The sequence below is a fragment of the Oryctolagus cuniculus genome, chromosome 1 (genome assembly GCF_964237555.1).
Source record: "Oryctolagus cuniculus chromosome 1, mOryCun1.1, whole genome shotgun sequence".
Classification (NCBI taxonomy): domain Eukaryota; kingdom Metazoa; phylum Chordata; class Mammalia; order Lagomorpha; family Leporidae; genus Oryctolagus; species Oryctolagus cuniculus.
Genome location: NC_091432.1, coordinates 153,791,284 through 153,809,340, shown reverse-complemented (window position 1 = coordinate 153,809,340; position 18,057 = coordinate 153,791,284). Strand labels below are relative to the sequence as shown.

General features: G+C 42.2%; 1 protein-coding gene across 2 annotated transcripts in view; it reads left to right on the top strand.

Annotated features, from left to right (window-relative positions):
- The window catches only part of GCNT1 (glucosaminyl (N-acetyl) transferase 1), a 56,978-nt gene extending 41,428 nt beyond the window's left edge, over positions 1-15,550 (top strand). For both annotated transcript variants that reach the window (XM_008256634.4, XM_070050634.1), the window contains one exon: positions 13,421-15,550. In XM_008256634.4, the coding sequence (XP_008254856.1) occupies positions 13,564-14,850 (1,287 nt within the window). In that variant the 5' untranslated portion in view covers positions 13,421-13,563 and the 3' untranslated portion in view covers positions 14,851-15,550. The remainder of the gene's footprint in view (positions 1-13,420) is intronic.
- The last annotated feature ends 2,507 nt before the right edge of the window (positions 15,551-18,057 follow it).

Genomic DNA, 18,057 nt, shown 5'->3' with positions numbered 1-18,057 from the left:
TGGTATTGTGTTGCCTCTGGCTTTGTTTTTGTTGTATAAGATTGCTTTAGCTATTCGGGTCTCAAGGGTTTCCATATGAATTTCAGCATCATTTTTTTCTATATCTGAGAAGAATGTCCTTGGTATTTTGTTTGGAATTGCATTGAATTAGTAAATTGTTTCAGTAGTGTGGACATTTTGTTGATATTAATTATTCTGATCCATGAACATGGAAGATTTTTCCATTTTTTGTATCTTCTTCTATTTCTTTCTTTAATGTATTGTAATTCTCATCATAGAGATCTTTGACATTCTTAGTTAAATTTATTCCAAGGTATTTGATTTTTTTGTAGCTATTGTGAATGGGATTGATCATAGAAGCTCTTTCTCAGCTGTGCCATTGTCTGTGTATACAAAGGCTATTGATTTTATACCTTGCAACATTATCAAACTCTTCTATGACTTCCAATAGTCTTTCAGTGGAGTCTTTTGGATCCCCTATATATAGAATCATGTCATCTGCAAATAGGGATAGTTTGACTTCCTCCTTCCCAATTTGTAGCCTTTTAATTTCTTTTTCTTGCCTAATGGCTCTGGCTAAAACTTCCAGGACAACATTGAAAAGCAATGGGGAGAGTGGGCATCCTTGTCTGGTTTCAGATCTCAGTAGGAATGCCTCCAATTTTTCCCCATTCAATAGGATGCTGGCCGTGGGTTTTTCATAAATTGCCTTGATCATGTCAAGGAATGTTTCTTCTGTACCCAGTTTGCTTAGAGTTTTCATTATGAAAGGTATTGTATTTTATCAAATGCTTTCTCTGCATCCATTGAGATAATCATATGGTTTTTGTTCTTCAGTTAATTAATATAATGTATCACATTGATTAATTTGTGAATGTTTGTGAATGTTGAACCATCCCTGCATACCAGAGATAAATCCACTTGGTCTGGGTGAATGATTTTTTTTTTTCATTTTCGATTCTCTTTATATACAGAAGATCAGTTTAGCATACATTAAGTAAAGATTTCAACAGTTTGCTCCCACACAGAAACATAAAGTGAAAAATAATAGATGATTTTTTAAATGATGATGAAATCAGATCAGACCTATTGTCATGTTTAATCCCAGTGAGAGTCAAGTTGGGAATTGATAATTTCTTCTTCTTCTTCTTCTTCTTCTTCTTCTTCTTCTTCTTCTTCTTCTTCTTTTTTTTTTTTTCAGAAGATCAGTTTAGTATACATTAAGTAAAGATTTCAACAGTTTGCACCCCCATAGAAACACAAAGTGAAATATACTGTTTGAGTACTCGTTATAGCATTAAGTCTCAATGTACAGCACATTAAGGACAGAGATCCTACATGAGGAGTAAGTGCACAGTGACTCCTGTTGTTGACTTTACAAATTGACACTCCTGTTTATGGCATCAGTAATCTCCCTATGCACCAGTCATGAGTTTCCAAGGCTACGGAAGCCCCTTGAGTTCTCCAACTCTTATCTTGTTTAGACACGGTCATAGTCAAAGTGGAGGTTCTCTCCTCCCTTCAGAGAAAGGTACCTCCTTCTTTGAAGACCTGTTCTTTCCACTGGGATCTCACTCACAGAGATCTTCCATTTAGGTGTTGTGTTTTTTTTTTTTTTTTTTTTTTTTTTTGCCAGAGTGTCTTGGCTTTCCATGCCTGAAATATTCTCATGGGCTTTTCAGCCAGATCGGAATGCCTTTAGGGCTGATTCTGAGGCCAGAGTGCTGTTTAGGACATCCGCCAATCTATGAGTCTGCTGAGTATCTCGCTTCCCATGTTGGATCACTCTCCCCTTTATTTATTCTATCGGTTAGTATTAGCAGGTACTAGACTTGTTTATGTGCTCCCTTTGACTCTTAGTCCTTTCATTATGATCAATTGTGAACTGAAATTGATCACTTGGACTAGTGAGATGGCATTGGTACATGCCACCTTGATGGGATTAAATTGGAGTCCCCTGGTATGTTTCTAACTCTACCATTTGGGGCAAGTCAGCCCGAGCATGCCCCAAATTGTACATCTCTTCCCTCTCTTATTCCCACTCTTATGTTTAACAGGGATCACATTTCAGTTAAATTTCAACACTTAAGAATAACTGTGTATTAATTACAGAATTAAACCAGTCATATTAAGTAGAACAGACAAAAAAAACTACTAAGAGGGATAATGTATTAAGTTGTTCATTAACAGTCAGGGCTATGCTGACCAAGTCACCGTTTCTCATAGTGTCCATTTCACTTCAACAGGTTTCCTTTTTGGTGTTCAGTCAGTTGTCACCAATCAGGGAGGACATATGGTATTTGTCCCTTTGGGACTGGCTTATTTCACTCAGCATGATGTGTTCCAGATTCCTCCATTTTGTTGCAAATGACTGGATTTCGTTGTTTCTTACTGCGGTATAGTATTCTAAAGAGTACGTATCCCATAATTTCTTTATCCAGTCTGCGTTGATGGGCATTTTGGTTGGTTCCAGGTCTTGGCTATTGTGAATTGTGCTGCAATAAACATTAGGGTGAAGACCGCTCTTTTGTTTGCCAATTTAAATTCCTTTGGGTAAATTCCAAGGAGTGGGATGGCTGGGTCGAATGGTAGGGTTATATTCAGGTTTCTGAGGAATCTCCAGACTGACTTCCATAGTGGCTTGACCAGTTTGCATTCCCACCAACAGTGGGTTAGTATCCCTTTTTCCCCACATCCTCTCCAGTATCTGTTGTTGGTAGATTTCTGTATGTGCGCCATTCTAACCGGGGTGAGGTGAAACCTCATTGTGGTTTTGATTTGCATTTCTCTGATTGCTAGTGATCTTGAACATTTTTTCATGTGCCTGTTGGCCATTTGGATTTCCTCTTTTGAAAAATGTCTATTGAGGTCCTTGGCCCATCTCTTAATTGGGTTGTTGGTTTTGTTTTTGTGGAGTTTCTTGATCTCTTTGTAGATTCTGGTTATTAACCCTTTATCTGTTGCATAGTTTGCAAATATTTTTTCCCATTCTGTCGGTTGTCTCTTCACTCTCCTGACTGTTTCTTTTGCAGTACAGAAACTTCTCAATTTGATGCAATCCCAATAGTTGATTTTGGCTTTGACTGCCTGTGCCTCCCGGGTCTTTTCCGGAAATTCTTTGCCTGTGCCAATATCTTGAAGGGTTTCTCCAATGTTCTCTAATAACTTGATGGTGTCAGGTCGTAGATTTAGGTCTTTAATCCATGTTGAGTGGATATTTGTGTAAGGTGTAAGGTAGGGGTCTTGCTTCATGCTTCTGCACGTGGAAATCCAGTTTTCCCAGCACCGTTTATTGAATAGACTGTCCTTACTCCAGGAATTGGTTTTAGATCCTTGATCAAATATCAGTTGGCTGTAGATGTTTGGGTTGATTTCTGGTGTTTCAGTTCTGTTTCATTGGTCTATCCATCTGTTTCTGTACCAGTACCATGCTGTTTTGATTATAACTGCCCTGTAGTATGTCCTGAAATCTGGTATTGTGATGCCTCCTGCTTTGTTTTTGTTGTACAAGATTGCTTTAGCTATTCGAGGTCTCTTGTGCCTCCATATAAATTTCAGCACCATTTTTTCCAGATCTGAGAAGAAGGTCTTCGGTATCTTGATTGGTATTGCATTGAATCTATAAATTGCTTTTGGGAGAATGGACATTTTGATGATATTGATTCTTCCAATCCATGAGCATGGAAGATTTTTCCATTTCTTGGTATCCTCTTCTATTTCTTTCTTTAAGGTTTTGTAATTTTCATCGTAGAGATCTTGAACGTCCTTGGTTAAGTTTATTCCAAGGTATTTGATTGTTTTTGTAGCTATTGTGAATGGGATTGATCTTAGAAGTTCTTCCTCATCCATGGCATTGTCTGTCTATACAAAGGCTGTTGATTTTTGTGCATTGATTTTATACCCTGCTACTTTGCCAAAATCTTCTATGAGTTCCAATAGTCTCTTAGTAGAGTTCTTTGGGTCCCCTCGCGTTCCAGCGCTGGTGTGTTGAGTCTGCCGCTGGTGTCCCGAACTGTGGGCTCCCACACTCTCCACGCAGGTCCACTGTGAATCACATGTTCCAGAAGAGTTTCTTCTGCTGTTTCCTCCCCTACTCTTCCTTGAACCTGCAGTATCTCCACTTTTATTAAACTGTCTCTCCCTGAACTATCAGTGTGCTCCCCTCCTATTCCGCCATCTTGCCTCCTTCCTGGGTGAATGATCTTTCTGATGTGTTTTTGGATTTGATGGGCTAGATTTTGTTAAGGATTTCTGCATCTATGTTCATCAGGAAAATTGGTCTGTAGTTCTCTTTCTCTGTTTTATCTTTTTCAGGTTTAGGAATTAAGATAATGCTGGCTTCATAGAATTATTCTATTTTATTACTAATTTTATTTTATTACTAATAATAATGTCTATTTTTCAATAGAGGGACTTAGAATATACAAACCTAGTGTGACAAGGTAAAACATTCTCATTTGATAGTGTCAATACTTTGCCTTTTTTTTTTTTTCCAGATTTATATATTTGAAAGTTAAACAGCGAGAGGAGAGGCAGAGAGAGAAAGAGGGGTCTTCCATCCCTGGTTCACTCCCCAGTTGGCCACAACAGCAGGAGCTGAGCCGAACTAAAGCCAGCAGCTAGGAACTTCTTCTGGGTCTCCACGCGGGTGCAGGGGCCCAAGGACTTGGGCCATTTTCTACTGCTCAGGCCATAGCAGGGAGCTGGATTAGAAGTGAAGCAGCCGGGTCCCGAACCGGCACCCATATGGGATGCCTATGCTTCAGGCCAGAGTGTTAACCCACTGCGCCACAGCACCAGCCACATTTATCTTCATTCATAAATCAGAGCTTTGCAGGGTACAGAATTCTGGGTTGACAGGTTTTTTTTTTTTCTCTTAAGACTTGTACTATATCTTGCCATTCTCTCCTAGTCTGTAGGGTTTCTGATGAGAAGTCTGCTGTGAGTCTGATAGGAGATCCTCTGAAAGTAATCTGGTGTTTTTCTCATGCACATTTTAGAATCTTTTCTTTATGTTTTGCTGCAGAGAGTTTGATTACAATGTGTTGTGGTGAAGATCTTTTCTGGTCATGTCCATTCGGAATTCTGTGTGCTTCCTGAAACTTGGATTTCCCTTTATGTCTCCAAATTAGGGAAGTTTCCTGTTATTATTTCACTAAAAATGCCTTCTTTTTTTTTTAAAGATTTATTTATTTATTTGAAGGTCAGAGTTACACACAGAGAGAAGAGGCAGAGAGAGAGAGAGACAGAGAGAGAAAAAGAGAGAGAGAGAGAGAGAGAGGTCTTCTAACCGATGGTTCACTCCCCAATTGGGCGCAACAGCCGGAGTTGCGCCTATCCGAAGCCAGGAACCAGGAGCTTCCTTTGTGTCTCCCTTGTGGGTACAGGGGCCCAAGGACTTGGGCCATCCTCCACCACTTTCCCAGGCCACAGCAGAGAGCTTGATTGGAAGTAGAGCAGCCGGGTTTCGAACTGGCACCCATATGGGATGCCCACGCCTCAGACCAGGGCATTAACCCATTGCGCCACAGCACCAGCCCCTAAAAAGGCCTTCTAATCCTTTCTGTTTTCCCACGCTTTTAGTAACTCCTAGAACCTATATGTTGGGGCATTTGATAGTATCCTGTGGATTCCTAACAGTGTTTTTCAGTTTTCTGATTTCTTCTTCTTGGTTTGGTGTGACTGTATTACTTCCTGTGATTTTTCTTCTAAGTCAGATTTTTTTTCTAAGTCAGATATTATTATAAGGCCTTCCACTGCATTTTTTTATTTGTTCTATTGAATTCTTTATCTCCAAGATTTCATTTTGTTTTCTCTCTAAGATCTCAATTTCATGGGAGATATTTGCTTTCATTTCATTTACACATTTTATTAGTTCATGCATTTGCTTCTGATTACTTCTGAGTAATCCTACAATCAATTTTTTGAATTCCATTTCTGGCATTGCTACAGTCTCTTCATCTTCACAATCTAGTATTGAAGTGTTGTGATCTTTTGGGGGGTGTCATATTGTCTTCCTTATTCTTTCTTGAATTGGTGAGTTTATCATTTGGCTTTTGTGGAGATACTCATTGGTTTCTTTGTTTTTTTCACTGTGGCAGCTTTTATCTTTGGACTATGCCTCTGTTGATTGGTGGAGTGTCTACTGTTTTGTTGCAGGCTGATCGGGGAGAGAGAAATGTGTCCCCCCACTTTTTTTCCTCTTCTAGTTTGGCAGGTACACCATCCCTCACACGACTCCAAGCCAGATCCCCTCCATCCTCTTCCTGCAGCTTTATTGCCAGTGGCTTGGGCTGCTGCAGACTGGTCTCACCTCATTTTCAAAAGCTGGTATGGTGGCTCTTGGCTGCTGGGGTCCTGAGTTGTGTGTGTCCACACCTTCCACGTAGGTCCACAGTGTCCCTCTAATTTGCATGGTGTTTCCTCTGCCATTTTCTCTCTAACTCTTCCCTGAGACTGCACTCTCCACTTTTTTAAAAAACTATCTTCTTGTAGACTAGAGCAGTAAGCTCCCTCTCTACTGTGCCATCTTAATCTTCTAGTTAATACTTTTAAAACATCAGCCGTTTCCCCCCACTCTCCCTTTAGGAGGTTTGTGTGCCACCCATTCCTGAGCCTTTTGAAGATTATGTCATGTAAATAGAGCTGGTTCTTTTCCCATTGTCAATTTGGGATTCATGTGTCTGCTTAATCAGTTGCCTCTTATCCATCTGCTTTTTTTAATAAAACACTTTAATAAATATAAATTTTGAAAGTACAACTTTTGGATTGTAGTGGTTCTTCCTCCCGTAACCACCTTCCCACCCGCAAACCATCCCATCTCCTACTCCTTCTCCCATCCCATTCTTCATTAAGATTCATTTTTAATTATCTTTATATACAGAAGATCAATTCTATACTGAGTAAAGTTTTCAACAGTTTGCACCCACACAGACACATAAAGTACTGTTTGAAGACTAGTTTTACCATTAATTCGCATAGTGCAACACATTAAGGACAGAGGTCCTATGCCTCCTAAGCTTCATATCTGAGTCACGGCACCATTATCCCTCCTAGGCTTCATATCCGAGTCACGGCACCATTATGTCGCTCCCCCATTCGCGGAGGAACGACACAGGACCCTGCGCTGTTCTTTTGTCTGCTCGGCCCTTCCCGGGTTTGCTGCTGGTTCTTCCTGGGTTGGCTGCCGATCTTTCCACCTCCGTGGAAGGGCGGCTCCCCCTGCCACTTTCCCCACTTCCGCGGGGAAGCAGCACACCGCTGGCCGGCTCTCTCGGGGGCTGCTCAGATGTTATCTGGATGTTCCCTTTAGATGTTCCTGGTGCATGTTGTCTCTCTCCTCCTTTATAGTCCTCTTCCACCAATCCCAACTCTGCTACCCACATGCCGAGCACACTGCTCTCCTCCAATCAGGAGCAGGATCAGCTCCTGCAGCTCAATCAAATTGGTGAGAGGCAGCTGTGTAGAAGTTGTTTACTCCTCTCCCAGCACCATATTGTGGGAGAGCAGATGCATAGAATAAGTCTTAATTCCAGTAACTTAGTCTAGTCCGAGTTGCTCCCCACAAGGTCCTACATGGGGAGCAAGTACACAGTGTCTCCTGTTGTTGATTTAACAATTGACACTCTTATTTATGAAGTCAGTAATCACCCAAGGCTCTGGGTCATGAGCTGCCAAGGCTGTAGAAGCCTCTTGAGTTCACAAATTCTGACCTTATTTAGTTCTCTCCTCCCTTCAGAGAAAGGTACCCCCTTCTTGATGGCCCATTCTTTCCGCTGGGATCTCACTCACAGAGATCTTTCATTTAGGTCATTTTCTGCCACAGTGTCTTGGCTTTCCATATCTGAGAAACTCTCATGGGCTTTTTAGCCAGATCCAAATGCCTTAAAGGCTGATTCTAAGGCCAGAGTGCTGTTTAGGGCATTTGTCATTCTGTGAGTCTGCTGTGCATCCTACTTCCCAAGTTGGGCCATTCTCTCCTTTTTAATTCTATCAATTATTATTAGCAGACACTAGTCTTATTTATGTGATCCGTTTAACACTTAATCCTATCTTTATGATCAGTTATGAACTTAAACTGATACCTTTAACTAGTAAGGTGGCACTGGTACCTGCCAACTTAATGGGATTTGGAGTCCCATGACACGTTTTTAGCTTTACCCTTTTACACTTTTACTTGCTGCCCCTCCCCTTCATTCTTCCTGAGTTCATTTCATCTGTCTTCCCAAAAGTTGTATCTAATATCCTTCCAGTTCAGCCTGAAAGACTCATTTAGTGTTTCTTATAGGATAGGTCTACTAGCATATTTCCTCTTAGTTGTTAATCTTTTTCAGGACTTCCTGTACTCATAATCACTTTTTCTCTTACTGTTTCCAAGATTCTTGTCTTTGATTATGGAGTGCCTAAGTGAGGTTGTCTTTATGTTTATGCAGTTGGAGCTCATTGAGCTATGACATGCAAATTAACTTTTATTTCAATTTTAGTAGAGTGGTTTTTGCAACAGCTTTAAGTTTACAGAAAAATGGCAAGAAAGTGGAGTTCCTATAACCCTTCCCCCCATATATAGTTTATTGTTACCATCTTTAGTGTGGTACCTTTGTTGCAATTAAACTAATATTTATATATTAGTTTATATTTTTAATATTTTATTTGGGGGAAAGAGAGAGAGACCTACCTCATCCACTGCTTTGCTCTTCAAATGCCTGCAGCTAGGAGCTGGGAACTCAAACCAGATATCCTATGTGAAGCAGGAGCTAAATTCTTGAGCCATCACCGGTGCACAGAGATTTCCTTAAATTCTTTGAACTAGTAAGGGACAGGAATTAATTTGTAAAAGGTGTTTATTCATTTAGTGCTGATATTTTAGTGGTTGAAATTTAAGTGTTTTAGCAGAATCTCCCCATATTTGCTTTCTAATAGAGGTTTAGAGTAGAGTGGTGGTCAAGTTCGTTGGAAGAAAATGAGTTGAACAACTAATTCGGTTGTAGGATTTTCATTAATATGCCCATGGGCACTGAGAATCTTCATTGTGGGGATAAGACACATTGTATTTTTCAATCATATTGGGCCATTAAACTGTTTCTTGGCCCAAATTTTAGCAAATGCTACTAGAGTTTAACCTAAATGTTACAATGTTTTGAAACCTTTAGCAATCCACAAATATAATGTTAGAAAAATAAGTAAGACTGAAGAGGAGATAATTTTTAAGTATTTTGGGCAGTTTCCTTTATGGCTTTTTTTTAATTTATTTTTATTGGAAAGGTTGAGAGACAAAGATAGACAAAGAATTATTTTCCATCCACTGGTTTATGCCCCAGATGCCCACAACTGGGACAGGACGAGGCCAAAACTCAGAACCTAGAACTCATCCAGATCTCACACATGGGTGGCAGGTCCACAGGTACTTGAGCCATCACCTGCTGCCTCCCAGGATGTGCATTAGCAGGAAGCTGGATTTGGAAGCAGAGCTGGACCTTGAACTCAGGCACCCTGATATAGAATGCCCATGTTCCACCTGGTATCTGAACCACTGTACCGATTACCTGTCCCAAAAAGGAAATTTTGAATGAGAGAAATCAACCAGCCATGATTTTGAGTAAAAAAGTAAATACGTAAAAGTTGTTTGCTAGCATGCTTTATGAGTGTGTGGGTACAAGTTTGTATAAGTCTTTCACACATTTCTTTTTCTGTTTCACATATTTTTTAAAGCCTCATGGGACGTATTACCATTGCTGGATGCCTGGTATGTTTAGGAAGCCCGGCAACATGAAAGGTATCTGAATTGGCACAGGCATTTCCTTGATTCCGAGCACTAGAAGACCCAGACCTGCCTTTATTCTAAATGGTAGACAATCTCATCTCATTTGCATTATTAGTATTCACAAATGTTTAAAAGTTTCAGTTCCAATTCTGCTATTAAAGGCCAGCTTCAAATTTCTGTGAGTCTGGGGCTGGTGTTGTGGTACAGGAGGTGAAACTGCTGCTTGCGGCACCAGCATACCATATGAAGTGCCAGTTAAGTCTCAGCTGCTATGCTTTCAGTCCAGCTTCCTGCTAGTGCCTCCAGGAAGGCAGAAAAAGACGGCCCATGTGCCTGAGTCCCTGACACCCACATGAGAGACCAGGATAGAGTTCCTGGCTCCTTATTTCAGCCTGACCAAGTCCTGGCTGTTGCAGTCACTTGGGAAGTGAACCAGTGGATGGAAGATGTCTCTCTCTCTCCCTCTCTGAATCTCTTTCTCTAAAGTAAATTTTTTTTTTTTTTCAAAATCTCTCTAAATTGGAGGGGGAGGGGAGCCTATGGTACAGCAGGTTAAGCCTTTACTTGCAACACCAGAATCTCATTTTAGAGTGCCTGGTTGAAGTCCCAGCTACTCTGTTTTCAGTGCAGCTTGGGAAGGCAGCTGATGATGGCTCAAGTACTTGGGGCCCTTGCCACCTGCTCAGGAGACCTGGAAGGAGTTCTTAGCTGCTGGCTTCAGCATGGCCTAGACCTGTCTCTTGTGGCCCTTGGGGAGTGAACCAGCAAATCAAAGATATATTCCTCCCTTTCTCCCTCTGTTCTCTCTGTCTCTCTGTCACTCTGCCTTACAAAACAATAAATAAATAATTTTCAAAAAAATTGTGTTGAGGAAAAGAACATATACACTAGGTAGGTTTTGCTAAATTTCTTCTTTGATGTATATGAGGGTACTTCAGAAGTTTGTGGAAAAATGGAATTAAAAGATAAGTTTAGGGGCAAATATTTGAAGTAGCAGTTAAAACGCCACTTAGGATGCCTGCATCCCGTATCTGAGTACCTGGGTCTGAATGCCTGCTCCACTCCCTATTCTAGCTTCCTGCCAGTGCTGACCCTTGCAGGCACCAGATGATGGCTCAGGAAGTTGGGTCCCTGTCACCTCTGTGGAAGACCCAGATTGAGCTCTCAACCAGCTCCAGCTGTTGCAGGCATTTGGAAAGTGAACCAGTGAAAAAGATCTCTGTTTCTGTCTCTTCCCCCCACCCACCCCCAATCCTGTCACTCTGCCTTTCAAATAAATAAATAAATCATTAAAAGAATTCTCTATAAACCTGGGGTCCAGTTGAACAGCAAGTTAAACCAACACTTGCAAAACAGGCATCCCTTATCAAAGTGCCATGTTCCTAGCTGCTCTGCTTCTGATCTAGCTTCCTGCTAATGTACTTGGGAAGTCAGTAGAAGATGGACCAGTACCTGGGTCCCTACCATCCTTGTGGGAAACCAGGATGGAGTTTCTGGGTCCTGGCTTTAGTCTGGCTGTTGGGGCTATTTGAGGAGTAAATCAGCAGTTGGAAGATTTCTCTTTGTTTCCCTCTTTCTTTTCTCCCCTCTCTCCCTCCTATTCTTCTCTTTCTCTTTCCTCCCCTCTCTCCCTCTCCATCTTTTTCTGTTGTTCTGCCTTTCAAATAAATAAACAAAATAAGTCTTTTAAAAAATCTCTGTAAATCTGTTATGAAGACAATTGATAGTATTTCACTTTTTTTTTTTAAAGAATAATAGCGCTTACTACTTATAGAACCAATGGCTAAGTCATAAAATTGATCATTGAAAACAAAACTGAGCAGGCATTTGGCATAGTGGTTAAGATGCCTCCTGAGAAGCCCACATCCCATACTGGAGTGCCTGGGTTTGGATTCTGGCTCTGCTTCTGGTTCCAACTTCTGGCTAATGTACATCCTGGGAAGAGCAGGTAATGGCTCAAGTATATGGGTTCCTGCCACTCATGTGGGAGACTTAAAGATTGGGTTCTTGGCTCCTGGCTTTGGCCTAGCCCAAGCTGTTGCAAGAACTTGGGGAAATAAAGCAGCAGATAAAAAAAAAAAAAACCCAGCCGGCGCTGTGGCTCACTTAGCTAATCCTCCGCCTGTGGCACCGGCATCCTGGGTTCTGTCCTGGTTGCTCCTCTTCCAGTCCAGTTCTCTGCTGTGGCCCGGGAAGGCAGTGGAGGATGGCCCAGGTCCTTGGGCCCTGCACCTGCATGGGAGACCAGGAGGAAGCACCTGGCTCCTGGCTTCACACTGGTGCAGCGCGCCGACCGTAGCGGCCATTTGAGGGGTGAACCAATGGAAAAGGAAGACCTTTTTCTCTGTCTCTCTCTCTCACTGTCTAACTCTGCCTGTCAAAAACAAAAACAAAAACAAACAAACAAACAAAAACAACCCTGTCTGTCTGCCTTTCAAGTAAGTAACAAAAAAAAAAAATGAAATGAAAGAAAAAACATATTTGCGTGTTTATAAGCATTTTGTGTAGTCAAAGTATTTGGGTTCTTGGAATTTGAATATAAACAAAAGAGCTGTCATAAATTGCAATTGGTGGGGTAGATGTTATAGCACGGGGGTTAAGCTGTTTCTTGGGACACCCACATCCCACATCAGAGTACTTGGGATCTAGTCCCACCACTGCTTTCCATTCAGCTTCTTGCCAGTATGCACCCTGGGAGGCAGCAGATGATAGCTTAAATAGTTGAATCCTTGTCACCCACAAGGGAAACCTGGATGGAGTTCCTGGCTCCTGGCTTCAGTCTGGCTCAGCCCTAGCTGTTGGAGGCTTTAGGGGAGTAAATCAATATCTCTTCTCCTTCTCCGTCTCCCTCTCTTTCCCCATCTCTGTTGCTCTGCATTTCAAACAAATAACAATAAATTTTTTTAAAAGCAATTGCAGTCTGTATACAACTGTTGTTTTTGTGCAAGACTTAATGACTATAATCTGTTGTAACCAATCCAGGAAATGCAAGACTCTGTTTTGAATTGTGTATATCTTTTCTTCCTGTAGTAGATGACATGGAACTGAACTCAGAATAGTGTGAATCCAACACAGCCCCATATCTGCCTGCTTTCAGCTGTGATTTTTTGATTCAGTGTGAAATTCATTTCACTTGCCCTTCCTTTCTTCAAAATCAAAACCATTTCTGAACTTCTCTCTAAGTGTGTCCCTTATTCTAAATCATCAAAAATATAAATGGATCTGATCTCTTCAAATCTCCAGGGATGTTGACACCAGCTGAGGGACATTCATGGATGTCATGAAGAATTTAGATTAGGAACAATTTCAAGACAAGGGGTGCTAATTCTTAGGAAACTGGCACAGTGTCAAACACTCACAAACTCTGGACAGTTCAGTAATTAAAACCATGGTCTTCAACTATGTTTTTGCACCTCGGCATACTAGAGAGGAAAGATGTTTACTGTAGTATATTCTAGTGCATCGTGGACTGTATTTTGGTGACCCCCCCCCCCAATCTCTGTTAATGCTGGATACCGTATGAATCCTTTTCTCTGATGAACCTACTTTGTTTTTGTTGTTAACGTCTAGCTTCATAGAAGAGGACAGTTTTTGAGCCTGAGAATTTACAAGTGTTGGAAAAGACTGCATTTATATGTATTCTTTCTATTTTTCTTTTAGTGCCATTTTCCATTTCAAAATGCCTTTGAACTTCTGATACATGCAGACTGACAACTCTCAAGGCCACAGCAGAGGGGACATCCTTGCTCTTGAAGCCTAGCTAGCTGCCCTGACTGAAGGAGTGTCCCTGACTGCTGTTTGCGATGCTGAGGAAGTTGATACGGAAGAGACTTCTTTTTGGTCCCACTAAATACTTGTTTGTAGTGCTTGTTTTCTCCCTCGTCACCTTCTCGGTCTTAAGGATTCATCAAAAGCCTGAGTTTGTAAGCGTCAGACACCTGGAGCTGCTTGAGGAGAACCCTAGTAGTCATATTAACTGCACCAAAGTGTTGCAGGGTGATGTTGAGGAAATCCAGAAGGCGAAACTTGAGATGGTGACGGTGAAATTCAGGAAGCGCCCTCGGTGGACCCCAGACGACTACGTCAACATGACCAGTGACTGCACCGCTTTCATCAAGAGGCGCAGATATATTGTGGAGCCGCTAAGTAAAGAAGAGGCGGAGTATCCCATAGCTTATTCTATTGTGGTTCATCACAAAATCGAAATGCTTGACAGGCTCTTGAGGGCCATCTACATGCCTCAGAATTTCTATTGCATTCACGTGGACAAAAAGTCAGAGGAATCTTTTCTAGCTGCGGTCATGGGCCTGGCGTCCTGTTTCAGTAACGTCTTCGTGGCCAGTCAGCTGGAGACTGTGGTCTATGCCTCGTGGAGTCGGGTTCAGGCCGACCTCAACTGCATGAAGGACCTCTACAAGATGAACGCGGACTGGAAGTACTTGATCAACCTTTGCGGTATGGATTTCCCTATTAAAACCAACCTGGAAATAATCCGGAAGCTCAAGTCGTTAATGGGCGAAAACAACCTGGAAACCGAGAGGATGCCAGCCAATAAGGAAGAGAGGTGGAAAAAGCGTTATGTCATCGTGAACGGAAAGCTCACAAACACAGGGACCGCCAAGGCGCGCCCTCCCCTCCAAACTCCTATTTTCTCGGGCAGCGCCTACTTTGTGGTCAGTAGGGAGTATGTGAGGTACGTGCTGGAGAATGAAAGCATCCAGAAGTTTATGGAGTGGGCACAGGACACCTACAGCCCGGATGAGTATCTCTGGGCCACTATCCAAAGGATCCCGGAAGTGCCGGGCTCTCTGTCCTTGAGCCACAAGTATGACTTGTCCGACATGCGCGCGGTTGCCAGGTTTGTCAAGTGGCAGTACTTTGAAGGCGATGTTTCCAAGGGCGCGCCCTACCCGCCCTGTAATGGGGTCCACGTGCGCTCCGTGTGCGTGTTTGGAGCTGGCGACTTGAACTGGATGCTGCGCAAGCACCACTTGTTTGCCAACAAGTTTGACATAGATGTCGACCCCTTTGCCATCCAGTGTTTGGATGAGCACCTGAGGCATAAAGCCCTGGAGACTTTAAAACACTGACCTTTGGAGGCCACTGGAGGGATATTAAGAAGAAAGCACAAAATGTACCCCGTCCACTTTCTCTGCCTTGCCAAGAAGTGTCAGAAAATCTGTGTGGGGTCCTCCTTGGGGAGGCGATTCTTAAGTCTTCATGTCAGGGAAGCCGCATGGTTTCTGCAGAGCACAATGGGCGAGAGAGGCTAGAGCATTAAGTGTGTACCTGGGGGTCAAGTGGGAGGGCGTGGCAGCTGGAGGCCAGGGCAGGTGGCCAGGTGTTTCAGAGGGGGCCAGGGTGGCCGATGCAAAATCAACCTGCTAAAAGCTCAGGGACTTCACAAAGTGAGATTTGACTTGTGCCAAAACTATCTCAAGAATTTTACAAATGACAGTTTCTTGATGTGAATAAATATACAGCAGCAATCATGATACCGTTCATTGTCCATGTTTTATTTGTTGAAATAGAAATTTGATTTTATTCTTAAATGTTCCTTTATGGAAATAGTTTATTTTCTGCTGTGATACTGTGCTGTGTAGTGTGTCTCTGTATGTCATCTCAGGGAGCTTAAAATGGACTTGTTTAATGTTAATATTCCTGGTTTATTTTTGCATATAATAATGCACATGTTTTAAGAAAAATGACAATTTGTATTTTAGTTGATTTCTATAAATCATCTTAGAAAAATTTAATTAGAAAAATTAAAGTACTTTTTCATGACAGTTACTCCAAGAGCATTGTTCAGGTTTTCTGGATACTTGTTTCTGTACATCCCCCAGTCTTCTCAGCCCCTACTGTCAAGCTGTGTAAAAAGCTACTTCCATAGGGTCCTGTAATACCTTCTCAGTTCTCGGAAGACCTTGACCTGATTGCCAGTAACTAGTGCGGAGAACCAAGACAGAAAGTATGTTTGGGAGGAGAGGAAGAGAGGCAAATCTATTTAGACTATTTCTGAGATCCATAGTGAGTTTTAAGAACCAGCAACTGGCACTAGCCCTTAGAAATTAAGGCTGTTGCTGATTGAACCCGCAGGATCCAGCCTCCCAGGGCCCATGCCTGCTAGGTCGCCTGTACCTCCACCAGAAAGGACCTGGCCCCTCTGCCTGGGTCCTCATACCATCTGCCTGCTGCCTGTACGTTTCCTCCTCCCTCATAACCTCCCGTGAGGAGGGAAGAAGTGTTCTGTAGTTTCACATGACATTTCTGGAAGGCCTAGGAAGGGAACTCTAAGCTTTAGACAGATAGTTTCTGTATTGGCATTACAGTGCGTGATTTTTACTTCCTCCATTTTTACCAGAAGACAGATGATTTGGTCTTGTCATAGCACTGTCACATCTCAAAGTAAATGAAGATGTGGAAGAAAAATCGTGTTATTTTGCTGAATTGATTCTGCCCAGCCAGTGAGCTTGCAGGCACTGTGAAACCTTGTCATTTAGCATTAGACTTTGACCAAGAATCAAAACCATGTGTTTTATTTTTAAACTTCAGCCAATTTAAATGGAACATGAGAAATTCCCAGTATCAGACAGTGTCAGGGTACTCAACTGAGGAGACGTTTTTATGCCTCAAAATCAGAAAACTATTTCATTTTATTGAGGTGTGTTCTTAAAAAACCCCCTCATCAGGTGCAGAGGTGGAAGTCGGGGAGTGGGCTTTTTCATGATTCTCAAGCAGCAAGTGTTGACCAAGAGGAACATGTTTGCTTTGAAAACTCAGAAGATTCTGTTGATGTGGGCTGTCCATTCCTTGGGTCCCCTCTCTACAGGCTTCTAACTCGGTTTCCTTTGAATGTCTGTCAGATATTTCTCTCATGCTTCTGTTAGCAGAAAGGTTCTATAAATTGTGTACTTTTGTAACTAAAAAACTGTGGTGGCTGGCATTGTGACCCATCAGGTCAAGCCACCACTTGTGATGCTTGGCATTGCTTATCGGAGTGTTGGTTTGAGTCCTGGCTGCTCGACTTCCCATCTAGCTTCCTGCTAATGTGCCTGGGAAGGCAATGGATGATGGCTCAAGTGCTTAGGTCATGTGGAAGGCCCAGAAGGAGCTCATTTTGGCCTGACCTAGCCCCTGCCATTGCAGCCATTTGAGGAGTGAACCAGCAGATAGAAGATTGAACTAACTCTCTCTCTTTCTCTCTCTCTCTTGCCCCCCTGCCTCCCCCATCTCCCTCTTTCTCGGTCACTCTTCCTTTCAAATAAATAAAATCAATCTTTAAAAAATTGATGAGATTTAATCATTTATTTAGTGTGCATGTCTTTGAGGAATTTTTCATTTTTTTAAAATGTGTATATCTACAGCAAAATTAAAGCAATAGTGCAGTGAATACCTTGCAACCTTCACCTGGAATCACCAGTTGTTAACATGGTGCTCCTTGCTTTAGGTTGTGTGCGTTTTAGAATTTAGCAAAATTAGAAATTAAAACTAAAAAAAAAAAAAAAAGTAATTCATCTTAACACTCTTAATGAGGTAAAACTGCATCTGATTTATATATTTTTTAAAGTTTTATTTTATTTATTTGAAAGGCAGAGTTACAGAAAGATCTTCCATCTACTGGTTCACTCCCCAAATGGCCACAGTGGTCAGGGCTGGACCAGACCAATCCAGGAGCTAGGAGTTTCTTCCAGGTCTCCCACATGGGTGCCAGGGCCCAAACCATTAGGCCGTTTGCTGCTGCTTTCTCAGGAGCATTAGCAGAGATCTGGGTTGGAAGTGAGGCATCAGGGACTTGAACAGGCACCCATATGGGATGCCAAAGTCACAGGCTGTGGCTTTACCAGCTACAATGTTGGTCCCCGATTTATATTTAAATTACAAGTTTGGGGGCAGGCTTTTGGAGCAAGTGGTCACTGGGAATGCTTGCATTCAGTATGGGAGTGCCTACGTTCAGGTCCCAGCTCTGCTCTCCAATCTAGCTTCCTACTTGTGAGCACCCTGGAAGGGAGCAGATGATGGGTCCCTGCCACCCACAGAGGAGACCAGGATGGAGTTTCTGCTTCCTAACTTTGTCCTGGTCCATCCTAGCAAAGGGAAAATCTCTCTCTCCTCATCCATGACACCCCTCCCCTCTCTCCCTCTCTTCCTCTCTCTTTTTTCTCTCTGCCTTCCAAATACATAAATATAATTTTAAAAAATAAAACTAATAGATTGCAGATTTTGAGGGTTTTTATTTAACAATAGATAGAAAAATGCGAGCTTAGAGTTTATTCCCTAAACCCCACATTAAAGCTGTG